At 48.0% G+C, this 21724-nt stretch overlaps 1 protein-coding gene across 3 annotated transcripts in view; it reads right to left on the bottom strand.

Annotated features, from left to right (window-relative positions):
- Positions 1 to 4958: 4958 nt before the first annotated feature.
- The window catches only part of necab2 (N-terminal EF-hand calcium binding protein 2), a 279429-nt gene continuing 262663 nt past the window's right edge, over positions 4959 to 21724 (bottom strand). For 2 of the 3 annotated variants that reach the window (XM_072547576.1, XM_072547575.1), the window contains 4 exons: positions 11511 to 11623; positions 8619 to 8696; positions 7114 to 7205; positions 4959 to 6464 (listed from right to left, as the gene is read on the bottom strand). In XM_072547576.1, the coding sequence (XP_072403677.1) occupies positions 6436 to 6464; positions 7114 to 7205; positions 8619 to 8696; positions 11511 to 11623 (312 nt within the window). In that variant the 3' untranslated portion in view covers positions 4959 to 6435. The remainder of the gene's footprint in view (positions 6465 to 7113; positions 7206 to 8618; positions 8697 to 11510; positions 11624 to 21724) is intronic. The other variant, XM_072547577.1, reaches the window with a different exon arrangement.

Consider the following 21724-nt stretch of genomic DNA (forward strand, 5'->3'; position numbering starts at 1 on the left):
AGGTGGTGGTGGAGGGTTGTTTTTCAGACTGGAAGCCTGTGACCAGTGGAGTGCCACAAGAATCGATGCTGGGCCCTTTACTTTTTGTCATTTACATAAATGATTTGGATGCGAGCATAAGAGGTACAGTTAGTAAATTTGCAGATGATACCAAAATTGGAGGTGTAGTGGACAGTGAAGAGGGTTACCTCAGATTACAACAGGATCTGGACCAGATGGGCCAATGGGCTGAGAAGTGGCAGATTGTGTTTAATTTAGATAAATGCGAGGTGCTGCATTTTGGGAAAGCAAATGTTAACAGGACTTATGCACTTAATGGTAAGGTCCTAGGGAGTGTTGCTGAACAAAGAGACCTTGAAGTGCAGGTTCATAGCTCCTTGAAAGTGGAGTCGCAGGTAGATAGGATAGTGAAGAAGGTGTCTGGTATGCCTTCCTTTATTGGTCAGAGTATTGAGTCCAGGAGTTGGGAGGTCATGTTGCTGCTGTGCATGACATCGGTTAGGCCATTGTTGGAATATTGCGTGCAATTCTGGTCTCCTTCCTATTGGAACGATGTTGTGAAACTTGAAAGAGTTCAGAAAAGATTTACAAGGATGTTGCCAGGGTTGGAGGATCTGAGCTACAGGGAGAGGCTGAACAGGCTGGGGCTGTTTTCCCTGGAGCGTCGGAGGCTGAGGTTTATAGACCTTATAGAAGTTTACAAAATTATGAGGGGCATGGATAGGATAAATAGGCAAAGTCTTTTCCCTGGGGTTGGGGAGTCCAGAACTAGAGGGCATAGGTTTAGGGTGAGAGGGGAAAAATATAAAAGAGACCTAAGGGTCTACCTTTTCACACAGAGGGTGGTACGTGTATGGAATGAGCTGCCAGAGAATGTGGTGGAGGCTGGTACAATTGCAACATTTAAGAGGCATTTGGATGGGTATATGAATAAGAAGGGTTTGGAGGGATATGGGCCAGGTGCTGGCAGGTGGGACTAGACTGGGTTGGGATATCTGTTCGGCATGGAAGGGTTGGACCAAAGGGTCTGTTTCCATGCTGTAAATCTCTATGACTCTATGACTCTATAACATCCTTCCTCTGGGATGGAGACCAGAATTGCACAAAATATTCCATATGTAGCCTAAGCAATGTACTGTACAGCCACAACGTGACCTGCCAACTCCTAAAACTCAATGCTCTGACCAATAAAGGAAAGAATGTTGTTATCAGTAACTACATTGCTTCTGATCACCTCCTTCTTAATTCTGAAAATCTTCCAGTTTCAATATGTCTTGCAAGTTTATTTCCATTCCTTGCCTTACAGCTGTTACTAAGTGTTTTTGTCACCTCAAACTGAGCTTTGAATCTTTTCTGTTCACCAGCATCTGTGTTCCTTTTTGACTTCTGACTTGCTTTTCCTGCTGTTTTGATGCAGTCTCTTTGTTGTCCATCACTGACTTTTTTTTTGTCTGACAGAACTTTAACTTTACGGGATTTAAAATGGCTCTGTATAGTCTGCATTGACAGATGATTTGGATGTGAATCTAGGAGGAATGATTAGTCAATGGGGACTTGGGATCTATAGCAGGGAGCTGTGCAAAACATGAACTTAATGAATACAACAAAAGGGATCAGTCAGAATGAACGAGTCCGAAGAACAGACTGGGTTTAATATGTATTTTATTCAGATAACTTCATGTATATAATAATGTATAATAATTAATTCATTGCAGCACAGGCTTCCTTATCCATCTTCTGCTAACAAGTGAAAATCAATTCATTGTCTAAATCTAAATCCTAACAGGTTGTGAGTTGCTATTTCCAAACAAAAGTGAAATGCGAGCAGCTGAACATTGTTGAGATCCGAGCAAACAAACGAAACATTGCGGAACTATCACAGGAAGTAGCAGGCTGCCTGACAAGGCCTGGTCATGACCCCACAACCAGGCACAGCATCCCCTCCACTCACCTCCTTCATGTTCACCCTTGGACACTCCACACATAGCCCTCCACCTACTCCCTCACACAACCTTCCACTACACTCCTCCATCTTCACCCTGACATATCCCTCCCACACCCTCCCCAACAGCCCTCCATCATCCACCCCCTCACACACCCTCCCCTACAGCCCTCCATCACCCACCCCCTCACAAACCCTCCCCTACAGCCCTCCATCACCCACCCCCTCACACACCCTCCCCTACAGCCCTCCCTCACTGACCCCCTCACACACCCTCCCCTACAGCTGTCCATCACCCACCCCCCAACACACCCTCTCCTACAGCCCTCCATCACCCACCCCCTCCCACACCCTCCCCTACAGCCCTCCCTCACTGACCCCCTCACACACCCTCCCCTACAGCCCTCCATCACAAACCGCCTCACACACCCTCTCCTACAGCCCTCCATCACCCACCCCCTCCCCTGCAGCCCTCCCTCACTGACCCCCTCACACACCCTCCCCTACAGCCCTCCATCACCCACCCCCTCACACACCCTCCCCTACAGCCCTCCATCACCCACCCCCTCACACACCCTCCCCCACAGCCCTCCGTCACCCACCCCCTCACACACCCTCTCCTACAGCCCTCCCTCACTGACCCCCTCACACACCCTCTCCTACAGCCCTCCATCACCCAACTCCACACACAACCTCCCCCACAGCCCTCCATCACCCACCCCCTCACACACCCTCCCCTACAGCCCTCCCTTACCCACCCCCTCACACACCCTCACCTACAGCCCTCCATCACACACCCCGTCACACACCGTCCCCTACAGCCCTCCCTCACCCACCCCCTCACACACCCTCCCCTACAGCCGTCCATCACCCACCCCCTCACACACCCTCCCCTACAGCCCTCCATCACCCAACCCCACACACAACCTCCCCTACAGCCGTCCATCACCCACCCCCTCACACACCCTCACCTACAGCCCTCCATCACACACCCTGTCACACACCCTCCCCATAGCTCTCCATCACAAACTCCTCACACACCCTCCCCTACAGCCCTCTATCACCCACCCCCCTCACACACCCTCCCCCACAGCCCTCCATCACACACCCCTCACATACCCTCCCATACAGCCCTCCCTCATCCACCCCCTCACACACCCTCCCCTACAGCCCTCTATCACCCACCCCCTCACACACCCTCTCCTACAGCCCTCCATCACCCACCCCCTCACACACCCTCCCCTACAGCCCTCTATCACCCACCCCCTCACACACCCTCTCCCACAGCCCTCCATCACACACCCTCCCCTACAGCCCTCCATCACACACCCCCTCACACACCCTCTCCTACAGCTCTCCATCAGGTTAGGTGAATTGGCCATGCTAAATTGCCTGTAGTGTTAGGTGAAGGGGTAAATGTAGGAGTATGGGTTTGGGTGGTATACGCTTCGGCGGGTCGGTGTGGACTTGTTGGGCCGAAGGGCCTGTTTCCACACTGTAAGTAATCTAATCTAATCTAATCACCCACCCCCTCACACACCCTCTCCTACAGCCCTCCATCACCCACCCCCTCACACAGTCTCCCCTACAGCCCTCCATTACACACCCCTCACATACCATCCCCTAAAGCACTCCATCACCTACCCCCTCACACACCCTCCCACATAATCCTCCCTCACCCAACCCCTGACACACCCTCCCCTACAGCCCTCCCTCACCCACCACCTCACCCACCCATCCCCCATAACCCTCCCTCACCCACCCCCTCACACACCCTCCCCATAACCCTCCCTCACCCACCTCCTCACACACCCTCCCCTACAGCCCTCCCTCTCCCATCCCCTCACGCAGCCTCCCACATAACCCTCCATCACCCAACCCCTCATACATTCTCCCCTAAACCACTCCCTTACCCACCCCCTGACACACTCTCCCCTACAGCCCTCCCTCACCCACCCCTCAGGCAGCCTCCCAATTAACCCTCCGTCACCCACCCCCTCACACACACTCCCCCACAGCCCTCCCTCACCCACCCCCTCACACACCCTCTCCTACGGCCTTCCCTCACCCACCCCCTCACACACCCTCCCCAACAGCCCTCCCTCACCCACCCTCCCCGACAGCCCTCCCTCACCCAACTCTTCACACACCCTCCCCCACAGCCCTCCCTCACCAATCCCCTCACACAGCCTCCCCATAACCCTCCATGACACACCTCCTCAAACACTCTCCCCTACTGCCCTCCATCACCTACCTCCTCACAACCCCCTCCCCATAACCCACCCTCACGCAACCCCTAACACACCCTCCCTCACAGCCCTCCATCACCCACCTCCTCACACACCCTCCCCCACAGCCCTCCCTCACACACCCTCCCCCACAGCTCTCCCTCACACTCCTCCTCACACACCCTATCCCACAGCCCTCCCTCACACACCCTCCCCCACAGCTCTCCCTCACACTCCTCCTCACACACCCTATCCCACAGCCCTCCCTCACACACCTCCTCACACACCCTCCCCCACAGCCCTCCCTCACACACCCTCCCCCACAGCTCTCTCTCACACTCCTCCTCACACACCCTATCCCACAGCCCTCCCTCACACACCTCCTCACACACCCTCCCCCACAGCCCTCCCTCACACACCCTCCCCCACAGCTCTCTCTCACACTCCTCCTCACACACCCTATCCCACAGCCCTCCCTCACACACCTCCTCACACACCCTCCCCCACAGCCCTCCCTCACACACCTCCTCACACACCCTATCCCACAGCCCTCCCTCACACACCTCCTCACACACCCTCCCCCACAGCCCTCCCTCACACACCTCCTCACACACCCTCCCCCACAGCCCTCCCTCACACACCCTCCCCCACAGCCCTCCCTCACACACCTCCTCACACACCCTCCCCCACAGCCCTCCCTCACCCACCTCCTCACACACCCTCCCCCACAGCTCTCTCTCACACTCCTCCTCACACACCCTATCCCACAGCCCTCCCTCACACACCTCCTCACCCACCCTCCCCCACAGCCCTCCCTCACCCACCTCCTCAGTCTGAGAATGATGAAAGGTGGAGGAACCTAGAACACTTTGAGATGCCAGGTATTGGCATTCTTGGCACCGGCAGAATATTAGTTGGGGATTGGGAGAGATATGGGTGAGAGATACAAAGGGAAAAATATGGAAGGAAAGGAAGAGGGAGAAACTAAGGTAGAGAAATGATAGGAGAGATAAGAATAGAGAGATATGAGGGGCAGAGATATAGGGGAGAGATACTTGGGAGAGATAGCACAGAGGTATGGTGGAGAGGTATATCGGTGGAGAGGTATTGGGAGAAATACAGGAGACAGGCATGGGAGAGAGAAATATGGGGTATGGCTGTGAGGGAGAGATATGGGGCAGAGAGATACAGGGAGAGACAGAAGTGGAGTTATGGTGGGAAAAGACTCAGATGGGAGAGCAAGATATTGGGAAGAGATACAGGGGTCCAGAAGGGAGATATAGGTGAGAGCTATGGTGGGAGAGATATGATTGTGGGAATGATACAGGAGGGAGAGATACATATGAGGAGATAAGAGTGAGAGATGTGGAGGGGATATGCATGGTACAAGTGGGGATAAACATGGCAGGAGAGATACAGGTGCAGAGATTGTCGGGGTGTGATACTGGGTGGGGAGAGATTCAATGGGTGAAATAGGGCGATGAAACGGCGGGGGGGGGGCAGATAGAAGAAAATGAGGGAGCGATATGAAATAATGAGAAACGGGGGAAGTCATGAATGTGGGAAAAATAAATGGGGAGGGGGCAAGGTGAGAAATGCTGGAGTGAAGATCAGAAGTTGCGATCAAGTAGGGAAGCCCAAAAACAGGCAGTTCCCCATGAATGAAGGAACATCGTTGAATTCTCTCCATTTGTTCACAACTTACAGAAGAATCTGAGACTCTCAGTCTGGGGACAGAGGCCTGACTGGTTTTGAACAACCAATCTTTTCCCAAGATTTCTAAATCTCCATCCAATCAGTGTTGGGGGGGGATCTTCTTTAACATCCTTGTCAAGAAAATGAACTAATAGCAGGAGTGGGACACAACGGAGGTTTCCCAGAATTCATCAACCTTGATCCGATCCTGTGCAGAAGCAGCTAGCAGTATTGGCCTAGCCTCCACTGAGTACTCCACACCCACAGTACAAAAGAGACAACCGATGATCCGTGAGGTATTTATCTGCCAACTCCCACTCCCTACCAACCCTCCCCACCAAGCCTCAATCTTTGGTTCATGTTTGTCAGATCCTTGCAGCTCTACTACATCAAGTTCTCTTTAATAATGAACTAACGTGCATAAAATTGTCGACAAATATTCTTGGAAGTAAATGATTACAAAATACGCAAAAGGTTCGCCACTCGTTGGCTCTGGGCTTCTTGAGAGGGAGGGCGCACTGCTGGCCTGGTTGAACGTGTGCTGCTCCCTACAGCAGGTTCTGCCAGAAACTATTTCCCATCCAGAGTGCACCAGGCGGCTAAAGGAAGGAGAATCACACAGCATGAGTTGAATTGGCAGGATGAGACCGCAGGCTGCACAGATCTCCTGGAACTGTGATCTCCTGCAAGCGGTTCCTTCGCAAATCTCAGTGCACAGTGTTGACGTCAGCTAAACCAATCAGGAAAGTTCCTGGGATGAACCCCGCCACCCCCCCCACCAGTCCGTGTGGAATTAGCCAGAAATGGAGGAGCCCGAGTTAGCTTCACCACTCCTGACCTTCAGAAAGGAAAAAGGTCAGTCAGGGTTACGCATCCGACGTCATAGATAGTGAGATGTTCAGCAAGCTGTGTCTGTGTATCTAAACCCATGGCCTAACCTCCCTGTCCCTCACATTCTCCAGTCCTCAATATCCCACCCAGTCTGATCCAACTCCATGGTTCACTCTGCAGATTCGACAATACCCCTCCCAGTCCAATCCCACTCTCATCATCAACATCTCTCCCAGTCCGATCCCACTCTCATCAAAATCTCTCCCAGTCCGATCCCACTCTCATCAACATCTCTCCCAGTCCGATCCCACTCTCATCATCAAAATCTCTCCCAGTCCGATCCCACTCTCATCATCAAAATCTCTCCCAGTCTAATCCCACACTCCTGTTCATTACCGATATAAAGACAGTCTTTACCTGGTATAAACAATGTGGAGACAGTCTCAGGCTGAGTCAATGTGTCCACTTTAACATGTTGAAAAGTTTTTGATCTTGCGCTTTGGAGATGGCTGGTGGGACAGCGATGGAGATCAGAACATGAGATAGGCAAGCAACATGATAGAATCAGCTCATGTCAATAAAATCTTCATGGATTGAAGAAATACATCATTCCAACAAATAGACAGCACAGATACTGAAACAGTCAGTCCCCAAGAGCACTTGGGAATCGCTTGCACTCGGATTGGTCCCAATCAGAAGCCCATTCCTGATGAAGGGCTTTTGCCCGAAACGTCGATTTCGCTGCTCGTTGGATGCTGCTTGAACTGCTGTGCTCTTCCAGCACCACTAATCCCAATCAGAAGTAGTCCACATAGGGATTGGTCACCATTGGGAATGACTAACACCAGAATTGGTCCAATCAAGAGTAGTCCACGCTGCGATTGGTCTCCATTGGGAAGATGTTGGACTGGGATTGGTTTCCATCAGGAATGGTCCAATTGAGATTGGACCCCATTGAGAATATTCCACATTGGGATTGGTCCCCATTAGGAAAGGTGCAAACTGAGGATGTTCCACACTGGGACTGATCCATTAGGAATGGTCAGCTCTGGGAATTATCCACACTAGAATCTGCCAGTCATGGAAATGCACCACACTGCAAATAGTCAGCACTGGGATGGGGCCACTCCGGATATGGTCTACACTCGGAATTGTCAACGCTGGAAGCATGGAGACTGATTGCTACAGGAATGATCACTATTGGAAATGATTTGTCTTAGACTAGATTCCCTACAGTGTGGAAACAGGCCATTTGGCCCAACAAGTCCACACCAACCCTTCGAAGAGTAACCCACCCAGACCCATTTCTCTCTGACTAATGCACCTAACACTATGGGCAATGTAGCATGGCCAGTTCACCTGACCTGCACATCTTTGGACTGTGAGAGGAAACTAGAGCACCCGGAGGAAACCCATGCAGACACTGGGGAGAATGTGCAAACTCCACACAGACAGTTGCCTGAGGTGGGAATCAAACCCAAGTCCCTGGCACGGTGAGGCAGCAGTGCTAACCACTGAACCACTGTGTTGTGCTGCAGTTCTGGTTAACACAGGGACCTGTCCTTCCTGGGAATAGTCAGCACAGGGAACATATGATGCTGGTACTGCTGCCATAACATTTAAGAGTGTTGTGATGGATACATTTTCTGCTCAGTCTTAGTGACTTGAACACACAGCTCAGACTCAAAGGCACTATGATGTGGAACAATCACACCAATGTCCATAACTGTGAGTCTATTTACAGTAGCAGCTCTCTCAGAAGCAGGGACGAATCACTGAGTGGTCTGTGTGCTGTGGCACCAGATCAAAAAGGACCTCCGCTTTCAATCAACATAAAACAGCAATTAGGATGCCTTAAATGCACCAGGAATTCACAGAACAGGCAACGGCATTCCCTGGAATGCTACTCACAAGTCACTTACTTCTTCCACTGCTCCTCGCTCTCCCAAAACTCATAGACCACAAAGGTCAATCCATCGGGTAACCTCACGGCTGTAACACTGAAGAGGAGGGGACAGGTTAGAGAAGATCCTACACACATTCGCATAAAACCGACCTACACCCTCCACCAAACTGGGATTGGTCAGCATGGGGAACAGTCAGTACTGGGATAGGTCAGTGCAGGGAACAGTCAGTAGTGGGAATGGTCAATACAGGGAATGGTCAGCACATGGAATGGCCAGCACAGGGAATGATCTGTACAGGGAACAGTCAGAACTAGGAATGGTCATTGCTAGGAATAATCAGTGCTGGGAATGGTCAGTACAGAGACTAATCAGTAAAGGGAATGGTCAGTACAGGGAATGCTCAACACAAGGAAGAGTTGGTACAGCGAATGGTCAGTACATGTTGGGAGTAGTCAGTACATTGAGTGGTCAGCACAAGGAATGGTCAGTGCAGGGATTGCTCAGAACATGGAATGGTCCATCAGCTGATGGTCAGTAAAAAGCATCGTCAGAAAAAGGAATGGTCAGCACACAGATTAGTAAATACAGAGAACAATCAGTGCAGGGAATCGTCACTGCAAGGACTGGTCAGTGCAGGGAACGGTCAGTGCAGGGAATGGTCAGTGCAGGGAACGGACAGTACAGGGAATGGTCAGTGCAAGGACTGGTCAGTGCAGGGAACGGTCAGTGCAGGGAATGGTCAGTGCAGGGAACGGACAGTACAGGGAATGGTCAGTGCAAGGACTGGTCAGTGCAGGGAACGGACAGTACAGGGAATGGTCAGAACAGGGAATGGTCAGTACAGGGAATGGTCAGTGCAGGGAACGGACAGTGCAGGGAATGGTCAGTGCAGGGAATGGTCAGTGCAGGGAATGGTCAGTGCAGGGAATGGTCAGTACAAGGAATGGTCAGTGCAGGGAATGGTCAGTGCAGGGAATGGTCAGTACAAGGAATGGTCAGTGCAGGGAATGGTCAGTGCAAGGTGTGGTCATTACAGGGAATGGTCAGTGCAGGGAATGGTCAGTGCAGGGAATGGTCAGTGCAGGGAACGGACAGTACAGGGAATGGTCAGTGCAGGGAATGGTCAGTGCAGGGAATGGTCAGTGCAGGGAATGGTCAGTACAAGGAATGGTCAGTGCAGGGAACGGTCAGTGCAGGGAATGGTCAGTACAGGGAATGGTCAGTACAAGGAATGGTCAGTGCAGGGAATGGTCAGTGCAGGGAATGGTCAGTACAAGGAATGGTCAGTGCAGGGAATGGTCAGTGCAGGGAATGGTCAGTACAAGGAATGGTCAGTGCAGGGAATGGTCAGTGCAGGGAATGGTCAGTGCAGGGAATGGTCAGTGCAGGGAACGGACAGTACAGGGAATGGACAGTACAGGGAATGGTCAGTGCAGGGAATGGTCAGTGCAGGGAACGGTCAGTGCAGGGAATGGTCATTACAGGGAATGGACAGTACAGGGAATGGTCATTACAGGGAATGGTCAGTGTAGGGAATGGTCAGTACTGGGAATGGTCAGTGCAGGGAAAGGTCAGTGCAGGGAACGGTCACTGCAGGGAAAGGTCAGTGCCGGTAATGATTAGTGCAGTGAACGGTCAGTACAGGTAATGGTCAGTACAGGGAATGGTCAGTGTAGGGAATGGTCAGTACTGGGAATGGTCAGTGTAGGGAATGGTCAGTACAGGGAATGGTCAGTGCAGGGAATGGTCTGTACAGGGAATGGTCAGTACAAGGAATGGTCAGTGCAGGGAATGGTCAGTGTAGGAAATGGTCAGTACTGGGAATGGTCAGTGCAGGTAATGGTCAGAGCAGGGAATGGACAGTACAGGGAATGGTCAGTACAGGGAATGGTCAGTACTGGGAATGGTCAGTGCAGGTAATGGTCAGAGCAGGGAATGGTCAGTACAGGGAATGGTCTGTACAGGGAATGGTCAGTGCAGGGAATGGTCAGTGCAGGGAATGGTCAGTGCAGGGAATGGTCTGTACAGGGAATGGTCTGTACAGGGAACGGACAGTACAGGGAATGGTCTGTACAGGGAATGGTCAGTGCAGGGAATGGTCAGTGCAGGGAATGGTCTGTACAGGGAATGGTCAGTACAAGGAATGGTCAGAGCAGGGAATGGTCAGTGCAGGGAATGGTCAGTGCAGGGAATGGTCTGTACAGGGAATGGTCTGTACAGGGAATGGTCAGTGCAGGGAATGGTCAGTGCAGGGAATGGTCAGTGCAGGGAATGGTCTGTACAGGGAATGGTCAGTACAAGGAATGGTCAGTGCAGGGAATGGTCAGTGCAGGGAATGGTCAGTACAAGGAATGGTCAGTGCAGGGAATGGTCAGTGCAGGGAATGGTCTGTACAGGGAATGGTCAGTGCAGGGAATGGTCAGTGCAGGGAATGGTCTGTACAGGGAATGGCGACTAGGTCTTTTGACTGAAAGTGTGAGCCTCCTGCTCCACATTGAGCCTCTGAGATGCCTGTTGTATCATTTGGTCCAAAGGCTGGTTCATCCCCTGCTCCCTGTGTCTTAGTGCAGTTTCACTCGGCTATCACATGCAATGTTTAGACTTGCTGGGCCCACTGGGAGATCGACGATTGTTGAAAGGTAGTACAGCCTGGCAGGAGCTAGTGAAAGGTGTTGGAAGGCAGGTAGCGTGCACCCTGCCCCCAACAGGGATGGCGTTGGGTGAAGGACTCTTCTTGTAACCAATATGCCCTTGTGAACAACTGTACCACCTCAATTGAACTGTTGGCTCTCTCACATGAGATCAAACTGTTCAGCAGAGTCTGAAGGTCCTTTCCAATTGGCTCTTGCTTTGTGGGGAAGATAAACCACTTCAACTGGGGGTTACTCCCTGAACGATTATACTCACTGGAAGCAGTCTCGTTGTCCCGACACGTCCTTCAGGTATTGCTTCAGTGAACAGCCAAACTCTCCCAGCTGCTTCTGTCCAACACTCATGTGTTGACGGACAAGGAAAAGATGCTGGAGAGGGACAGAAAGCAGTAACATTGAATAAAGGTTAGTTCAGTTTTAGTATCGGGATGAGAGACAGAGAGAGAGGGAGACTGGGTATGGCAGGGACGTTACAGGAGCAGATGGGAGGAGAGAAAGATTTCACAAACACTTTATTAAGTCTTCATTACACAAAGAAATTTTCTCCCCAGTTGCTGGTCAGTTGTCCATCGTATGGAGATTTGGACTCAGTATCCAAAGACGTACCACAATCAATCACATGTGCCTGCTTTTCATTAACTTCCAAGTCTTTGCTGCCCAATACCACCCATTCCTCCCACCTACTTGTTTCAACATTTGAAGGATTGTGCACAGAGCAGTTTTATGCTCACACAAAAGCAGATCCTGGAAATCTCAAACAGAAGCAAAAACTGCTTAAAATGGGTCAGGCAGCATCTGTCGAGAGAGAGAATTTACATTTCGAGTCACTGACCTGTCAGAACTGGCAGCAACTACAAAATGCGACAGGTTTTCAGCATTTGAAAGGAAAAAGGTTCAGAAAAACAACAAAATAGAATATATGTCTTTGGGTCGAAGACCAGGAGTGGGTAAATGACAAAAGAGTAGATGTTGCAAGACCAAAGGGATTGATAATGAGCCAAGTAATTAATCAAATGATGTGCCAAGAGCATTCTAACACAGAAAGCCAGCTAGTGAAGGTAGAACTGAAGCCAATCTTTGCCCATTTTCGTATCTGTTGACAGAGCTGTACATTACAAGCATGTGCCTCCTAATCTGAAACACCACTCTTTCAATCTTTCTCTACTTATTGGTCACATGAATTGTTGATTATTGCCCATAAGACACACATAATTACACAAAATTAAAATGTTTTATTGTGAGATACTCACTCTCTCGCACACCAAACAATTTCTCTGTACATTCTATTTTAGTGAATAATCAGTTGATGAATTACGTTTATTTAATCTCAGGGATTTCCTTTTCCTCCAGGAATTTTTTCAGACTAGAATGTTAATTCTATCATCGATTCTCGCTCTCATTTTTCATAATATGGGTGTTAATGGTTCTAGTATCTTTAAACTTCTGGCAAGGCAAACCTATTCAGTCCAGCTTATTGTCAGATTAAACATTCAACTAAGAGAAATTTCAAATCGTTACAGAAACGTAGTTTCCCCAGCTATAGACTGGATCTGGTAATGGAATGTCTCTTGCCCCCTGGGTCTTTCATACCAGCAAAATTACCTCAGGACAAAATATATTGATAGGTATTTTGCAGCAGAAATAACTCATTTATAAAGACTATCAATGTCAGCACTTAGAATCCTAACTTCAAAATTCTAGGATATTGTTATCCAGATGGGAACTCATGAGAATTCAATTATGAAACCGTTTAGACTGGGCTATGAATATCCAATGTAAGAATCCATTTTAAATTACATTATAATCATAATTACTGTATCATAGAATAGTAAAGATAATTATTACATGCCTGCATACTTTAAACTTATACAAACTGCTCACAGACAACTTTAAAAAATAGGATATTCAATCATATAGATTTAAAGAGACTCAAATGTTAGTGTAATTTCTTTAGCTTGTCTTTTCTGAACCATTAGGGATGATTTATTAGAACTCAACCCTTTCTCCCGTCCTGACATTCCTGTTATCTGAATGTGTGTGTGTTTTTGATGGATGTGTTACCTTATAACTTGTCTCTGAGGCAGAGGGTGGTCAGGCTGTCTTTAATCATTATGCACAATTCAATTCAACACCTCACATGAACTGGCTCTTTAACCCACCAAGCCTGTACCGATTTCTCATCCTTATCTAGACTTGCTACTTATGCCCATGCGTGGTTTCTATCTCTCTGCTTTGTCTCCTGTCCGTGTGTCTATTAAGATACACTGTAAACGTTGTTAATGTGTCTGTTTCAACCACCTCCACTGACAGTGTGTTCCAGGCGCCCACCACCCTCTGGGTGAAAGATTTTCCCTGCGCCTCTCCCCTCAACTTTCTCCCTCTCACTTTGAACCTGTGCTGCCTTGTAGTTGACCTTTCCAACCTGAGGAGAAACAAAAAACCTCTGACTATCCACCATATTTATGCCCCCCATGATTTTGTAGGCCTCTGTCAGGTCGCTCCTCAGCCTTCATCTTTCCAGTGAAAACAATTCGAGCTTATCCAACCTCTCCACAAAACTAAAACCCTCCAAAACTGGCGTCGTCCTTGTAAACCTTCTGGTAGTGTGGCGACCAGAATTGCCGCAATATTCCAAATGTGGTCTAACTGAGGTTTTGTCCAGCTGTAACATAACTAGCTAACTTTTATATTCAATGCCCTGGCCAATGTGCTGTATGCCTTCTTGATCACCTTACCCACTTTCTGGGATCTGTGGACCTGTATGCCCAGATCCCTCTGAATGTCAATGCTCCGAAGAGTTCTGCCATTTGTTGTATGACTTGCAAGTGAATTTGATTTTACAAAATGCATTACCTCACATGTGACTGGATTAAACTCCATCTGCCATTTCACTGCCCAAATCTGCAATCTCTTCTTAACTCCTTTGACAATCCCCTGCAATTCCGACAATATATCAAGGCAAAAAAACAAATCTTACCAGTTCATTGACACTGTTTTGGTCATGAATTCCTTATGGTTCAAATAATTTTGCGATCAGGCTTCTGTCCCAGGCTACCCTCAAGGTCCCCAGTAGTCCTGTACTTTACTGTACAGTGTTTCTAGACATGTTTTCCAATGCTGGATATAGTGCATTGTATTTATAGTAATTTTCATCAGCTGAGTGAAGAACTTACTTTTTTCATTAAACTGGCTATTTCCTTTGCATGGACAGAACTGTACAGTCAATGGGTTTGCAGATGGGAACAGCCTATAAAATTCAATTCACAGATCCCGTACCACTCACCGTCTACAATTACACCGGTGAGTGGGGATGAATATTGTGCCATTGGGACTAGAAATTGTGAGTCTGATTCCAAGTCATGAACCTGTCCCCGACACCGTGCCCTGCACGTCTGATAGATAAACTGCATTATAGAAATGTCCATCCATGATTGCCAGCTCTCTATGGGGATCATTGCCACACCAGGTTGAAACTTCCAATGTCCTTTAATAGTCCATCCACTCAGTCCTGACTTCCACTAGCAAGGCTCATCTCAGGGATTCCTCGCTCCCTAAATCTCCAAATACCCCGTCTGTTTTATCCCTGCCTTTCCAACAGCAAACAAACTCTCACACACATTCTGTTCTGTTGTTAACACAAAGGCAGTCCCAGATCCTTCTCAACAGCATAGCTGTTTTGTTTCTTCCACAGGAATATCTTCTTTGACTTTGTTTTTTTATCATTTATTAAATCTCAGGATATGGGCCACTATTCATTGCCTTAATGTCCGTGAAAAGGTGCAGGCCGTTTGGTATAAAGTCACCTACAGTATCCTGGTGGGGGGGAATATTAGGATTTTGACCCAGCTACAGTGAAGGAGAAGCGACACATTTCCAAGTCAGGATAGTGAGTGGAAGGGAACCCATGAGTAGTTATGAGTTTGGGAGGTGCTGTCTAATAAACCTCAGTGAGGTGTTAAAGTGTCTCTTGTAGATAGTACTCACTGCTGCTCCTGAATGTGAAGGGAGAGAGTGTCAAAGATGGTGGATGAAGTATAAATTAAATGGGTTTCTTAGCCCTGAATGGTGTCAAGCTTCTTAAGTGTTGTTGGAGCTGCATCCATCCAGGTAAGTGGGGAGTATTCCATCCCACTCCTGGCCTATGCCTTGTATATGATGGACATGCTCTGGGGAGTCAGGAGGTGAGCCACTTCCACAGAGGATTCTGAACCTCTGATCTGATCTTGTAGCCACTGTGTTTTTATGGCTAGTTCAGATGTGTTTCTGGTTAATGGTAATCCCAAGATGTTAACAGTGGGGGATTGAATGCTAGTAACACCACTGAATGTCAAAGACCAATGATTAGATTCTCTTTCATTGGAGGTGGCATGGCACTAATTGCAAGCACAAATGTTACTTGTAACTTTCAAAACAAACCTGGGATATTGTCCAGATCTTGCGGCATTTGGGCACGGACATGTCTATCTGAGGAGTCATGAAAGGTGCTGAACATTGGGCAATCATCTTCACTTCTGACCTTAGGGAAGTTCACTGATGAAACAGCTGAAGATGGTTGGGCCTAGGACACTACCCTGAGGAACTTCTGTAGCTATGTCCTGGAGCTGAGATGACTGACCTCCAACAACCACAACTATCTTCTTATGTGCCAGGCATGATTTCACCCAGTAGTGAATTTGCACTCCCCTCCCCGATTCCCAATGAATCCAATTTTGCTAGGCCTCCTTGGTGCCATACTTAGTCAAATGAGACCTTGATGTCAAGGACTGTCACTCTCACTTCACCTCTGGAATTCAGCTTTTCTGTCCATGTTTGAACCAAGGCTGTCATGAGGTCAGGGGTTAAATGGCTCTGGTGGAACCCAAGCTGGGCAACACTGAGCAGGTTATTGCTGTGCAGGTGCTGCTTGACAGCATTGGTCATGACAGCTTCCATCACTTTACTGATGAGAGTAGACTGTTGGGCTGGTAATTGGCCAGGTTGGATTTGTCCTGCTTTTTGTGTCCAGGTCATGTTTGGGGAATTTTCCATATTGTCAGCTAGACACCAGTCTTATAACTGTACGGGAAGAGCTTGGCTCGGGGAGTGGCAAGTGCTGGAGCACAAGTCTTCAGTACTATTGGTGGAATGTTGTCAGGGCCCATAGCCTTTGCAGTGTCCAGTGTTTTCAACCATTTCTTGCTAACAGAGTGTAGATTAGAGTGGCACTGGAAAAGCACAGCAGGTCAGGCAGCATCTGAGGAGCAGGAAAAATTATGTTTCGGGCAAAAGCTCTTTCATCAGGAATTTCTTGCTATTACACAGGGTGAATCAAATTGGCTGAAGACTGGTCTCTGTGATAGAGTCATAGAATAATACAGCATGGAAAGCTTGTCCCATCCATGTACCTATCCAAATGTTTTTTCAAATGTTGCTGTTGTACCACTGTCTCTGGCAGCCCATTTCATATACATACCACTCTCTGCTTAAGAAGTCACCCCTCAGATCCTTCTTAAATCTTTCCCCTCTCACCTTAAACCTATATCCTCTAGTTTTCAATTCCCCATCCCTGGGAAAAAGACTATATGCATTCATCCTATCTATGTCCCTCATGAGTTTATACATCTTAATCAGGTCATGCCTAGGATAGAAATAAAGTCCTACCCTGGCCAGCCTCTCTCTATAACACAGGCTGACTCGCCCTGGTAATACCCTCGTAAATCTTCTTTGCACTCTTTCCAGTTTAACTATGTTTTTCCCATAACAGTAAGAACAAAACTGTACACAATACACTAAATGCAGCCTCACCAATGACTTATACAGCTGTAACATTAATGTTCCAACTCCTATACTCAATGCCTGAACCAGCATGCTAAATGTCCTCTTCTGATGTCTCCTGTGATGCCACTTTCAAAGAACTATGTACTTGCGCACCTAGGTCCCTCTGTTCCACAACACTCCTCAGGACCTTACTATTGATAGTATAAGTCCTATTTTGGTTTGATTTTCCAAAGTGCAACACCTCACTCTTGTCTTGCCAATCTTTAGCCCACTTCTCCATCTGATCAAGATCCCTCTGTAATGTTTAATAACCTTCCTCCTATCAATGATACCTCCTAATTTTGTATCATCTGAAAACTTACTAATCATGCCTTGTACATTTGGTGAGATTAGACAGATTGGTGATATTTTTCCCTCTTGTTGGTTCCCTCACCACCTACCTGCAGACCCAGTCTAGCAGCTACATCCTTTGAGACCCGATCAGTGGTGTTGCTGCCAAGCCACTGTTAGTGAAAGGCTTTGGTGACCCCACCCAGAGTACAGTGTGGCCTTGCTGTCCTCAGTGCTTCCTTTAATTGGTGCTCAATGGTTCTTTTGCGGTCACCTCATAGAGCACATTTCTACTTGCAATGATTCTTGTTTGAGCCATTGCCAGCAATGCAATGTTTCCTCTATTTAATGACTAAAATACAAACTACAATAGAAAACAAATCCTTGCAGCATGCCATGCAGCCCATAGTGCTCTTTGTCACTAAGACCAATAACATTAGTCCACTATCCCTCTTAATTGTCTCCCTTTCCCTTGATTGCTGACCCACATGACCTGAAATCATATTGTACTTGAGGATGTGTTTCTCTCCGACCTATCCTCATGTCCTTGGAGTTCACTTTATCCATAGTTCCCACCTCCTGCTCCTTCAAGACTAGTGCCACCATCTTGGTAAACTTCCGGTTTCCCTCCCTGGTCCCCTTCCTCTCAACACCCTCTTGTCTCCTTCTCATTCACACAGCAAGTGGAAGTCGTTTGAGGTGGTCATGGGGCAGGAAGAAGAATTATTTCACCGAGCAGAGAGTGGTACATAACCAAGGAAGACATAACGAGAGAGCAGTCAGGATAAAAGGGTGAGAGACACAAAGAGAGGGAGACTGAGTGACAAAGGGAGAAAGGGAACATGAGAGAAAGAGCACGAGATGGAGAATGGGAGACAGACAGTAAAAGACAAAGATCATGGAGGAGTGGCTCTGCTCTACAGAGGGGGAGAGCAGAGAAGAGAGGGTGGTGCTGGAAAAGTACAGCAGGTCAGGCAGCATCCGAGAAGCAGGAGAATCGACGTTTCGGGCATAAGCCCTTCATCAGGAATGAGGCTTGTGGGCCGGGGGCTGAGAGATAAATGGGAGGGGGGAATGTGATAGGTAGATGAAGTTGGGAGGGGAAAGGTGATAGGTCGAAGAAGTGAGTGGAGCGGATAAATGGGAAAGACGATGGACAGGTCAAGAGGGTGGTGCCAAGTTGGAGCCTTAGGACTGGGGTAAGGGGAAATTAGGAAACTGGTGAAATCCACATTAATCCCACGTGGTTGCAGGGTATCAAGACGGAAGAATGAGATGTTCTTCGTCCTGGCATCGGGCAGTTAGATGGGATTCCCTACAGTGTGGAAGCAGGCCCTCTAGCTCAACAAATCCACACCAACCCACTGAAGAGTAACCCACCCAGACCCATTCCCCTAACCTGTATTTACCCCTGACTAATGCACCTATCACTATGGGCAATTTAGCTTGGCCAATTCACCTGACCTGCACATTTTTGGATTCTGAGAGGAAACCGGAACACCCAGAGGGTGCCCACGCAGACACGAGGAGAATGTGCAAACTCCACACAGACAGTCACCTGAGGCGGGAATCGAACCCAGGTCCCAGGTGCTGTGAGGCAGCAGTGCTAACCATTGAACCACCGTGCTGCCCCAACCACCCCAAGGGTTGGGTGATGGAGGAGGCCCAGTACAGCAGGTCTGATCTGCAGTCCTCACTTTCTCCTATAGGGGGAGAGCAACTGTGATAAAGGGAACAGATAGAAATTTCTGTTGCCACAGACATGATTCCAGGGTGGCACATTGTCTCCCTGGTGCGAGGGTCATTGAATGGCTGCAGGATACTCTGAAGTGGGGAGTACCAATGATAAAGGTAAAAAGTTCTGAAGAAGAGTCATACCAGACTTGAAACATTAACTCTGTTTCTCTCTCCACAGATGAATTTCTATGTGTTTGAATGGAGGTTAAAAGAAATGGGGAAGAGGTCTAGTAAGGAAACTAAAGGGAGCTAGGGAATAATTCTAAAGCAGGATCTTACAGGTAGTAATCTCAGGATTATTCCTAGTGCTGTGTATGAAGGGCCCTACTCTGGCCCTTTCCATGTTTTTACAAGTAAACAGAAGACAGGCAGAGACTGAGACAACAGCACAAGAAACAATAGGATGTAGGCAGCACATGAGAGAAAAATCAAACAAAGGAGGGGGGAGAAAATACTGAAGGAAATTGCAGCCTTGTCTTGTGAAAAGCAGCATTTCGATATGATCGTGAAGGTATGTGAAAGGTGTGGTGCGCAGAAGTGTTACTCCAAGACAACTCCCCATCCTGGTAGGTACGGAACTAAACCTGACAGGGTTTAACAGTGAGGAAAACCCTGTTAAATACAGAGCTCAGTGAATGTAGGAGTCAGAACACTGACAGTGCATCAGTTCATGGTAAATTACACAGGTCTCCACTCACTACCTGCTAATTAGATCAACCAAACACCAGCAATCTGTCAGACACAAAGAAATTCAAAACCTGATGCACAGACTTACTCTGAGCCAGCAGCATGAACATCTCTGCGATGAAAAAAAACGCAGGATCTTGAAAAGCCTTAACTGGGTTAGTGGTCGAGGAGTGAGGTAGCAAACATTAGTGAATTTAAAATGATGAAGTGCTGAGTGTTGTCAGATTATGAACTTGACAAGGCTGGAGATGCCAGAGGTTATGTGCAATGAATATTTAGCATGAAGACTCCTTAGACATTAAGAGTTGTCGATTTACACAGAAACATTTTTAAATTGTTTCTGAAGAATCGTAGAACCGCTACCGTGTGGAAGCAGGCCATTCGGCCCAGTGAGTCCACACTGACTCTTGGAAAAGCTTCCCACCTCCCCTGATAGCCCTGCATTTCCCATGGCTAAGCCACCTAGACATCACATCCCTGGACACTATAGCATGATCAGTCCATCTAACCTGCATATCTTTGGACTGTGGGAGGAGACCAGAGCACCCGGAGGAAACTCATGCAGACACAGGGAAGAATGTGCAAACTCCACACAGACAGTTGCCCGAGGTGGGAACTGAACCCGGGTCCCTGCCACTGTGAGGCAGCAGTGCTAACCACTGAGCGTTCACAGCATAAGCTGACAACTTACACTAAACATCAACAAAAAAATGAAAAACCGAAAGAACTGTGGATTCTAGAAATCAGGACTGAAAACAGAAATTGCTGGAAAATTTCAGCAGGTCTGGCAGCATCTGTGGAGGAAAATTAGAGTTAACATTTCAGGTCCAGTGACCCTTCGGGGTGGCTCAGTGATTCACATTGCTGCCTCACAGCTCCAGGGACACAAGTTCGATTCCAACCTCGGGCAACTGTCTGTGTGGAGTTTGCACATTCTCCCCATGTCTACGTGGGTTTCCTCCAGGTTCTCTGGTTTCCTCCCACAATCCAAAGATATGCAGGTTAGATGGACTGATCATGCTATAGTGTCCAGGGATGTGATGTCTAGGTGGCTTAGCCATGGGAAATGCAGGGCCATAAGGGGAGGTGGGAAGCTTTTCCAAGAGTTAGTGTGGACTCACTGGGCCGAATGGCCTGCTTCCACACGGTAGGGATTCTACGATTCTTCAGAAACAATTAAAAATTGCTCCGTGCAAATTGACATCTCTTAATGTCTAAGGAGTCTTTATGCTAAATATTCATTGCACATAACCTCTGGCATCCCCAGCCTTGTCAAGTTCATAATCTGATGACACTCAGCTCTTTATCAGGTCAGGTGAATTGGCCATGCTAAAATTGCCCATAGTGTTAGGTGCATTAGTCAGTGGTAAATGTAGGGGAATGGGTCTGGGTGGGTTGCTCGCTGGAGGTATGGTGTGGACTTGTTGGGCCGAAGGGCCTGTTTCCACACTGTAGGGAATCTAAAAAATCTAATAAAATGCACGAAAATTAGTCATCAAATTAAAACGTGGGATATCAGTTTTTCTGATTCTAAAATAATGAGATGACGTGATCATTTTACACTAGTGACCATGGAAACCAAGCAATGGCTTTCACCTGTGTTTTTGTTGAGGGATTGGTTGTCAGTGGAGCCCCTTTGCTAATTCCTCTCTGGATTAAATGGCCCTATGCACAGGCAAGTTTCTCACTAACCCAGTAAACTACAATTGACACAACTTTGCCTTCTGCTCTGATCCATTGATGTATCAGTTGAATTAATTAATAAGGCTTTACACTTTTTTAGAAATTGTTATAAATATGAAATCTGTGAAATTCAGACCCCTGAGTTTATGGAACAGAAACAGGGAATTTTTTTACTGGAGCATTGGAGGTTGAGGGGTGACCCTATCGAGGTTTATAAAATCATGAGGGACATAGATAAGGTGAATAGCAAACTAGGAGATATATTTTTAAGGTGAG

This window comes from Chiloscyllium punctatum, chromosome 26 (genome assembly GCF_047496795.1).
Source record: "Chiloscyllium punctatum isolate Juve2018m chromosome 26, sChiPun1.3, whole genome shotgun sequence".
In the NCBI taxonomy this organism is placed as follows: Eukaryota; Metazoa; Chordata; class Chondrichthyes; order Orectolobiformes; family Hemiscylliidae; genus Chiloscyllium; species Chiloscyllium punctatum.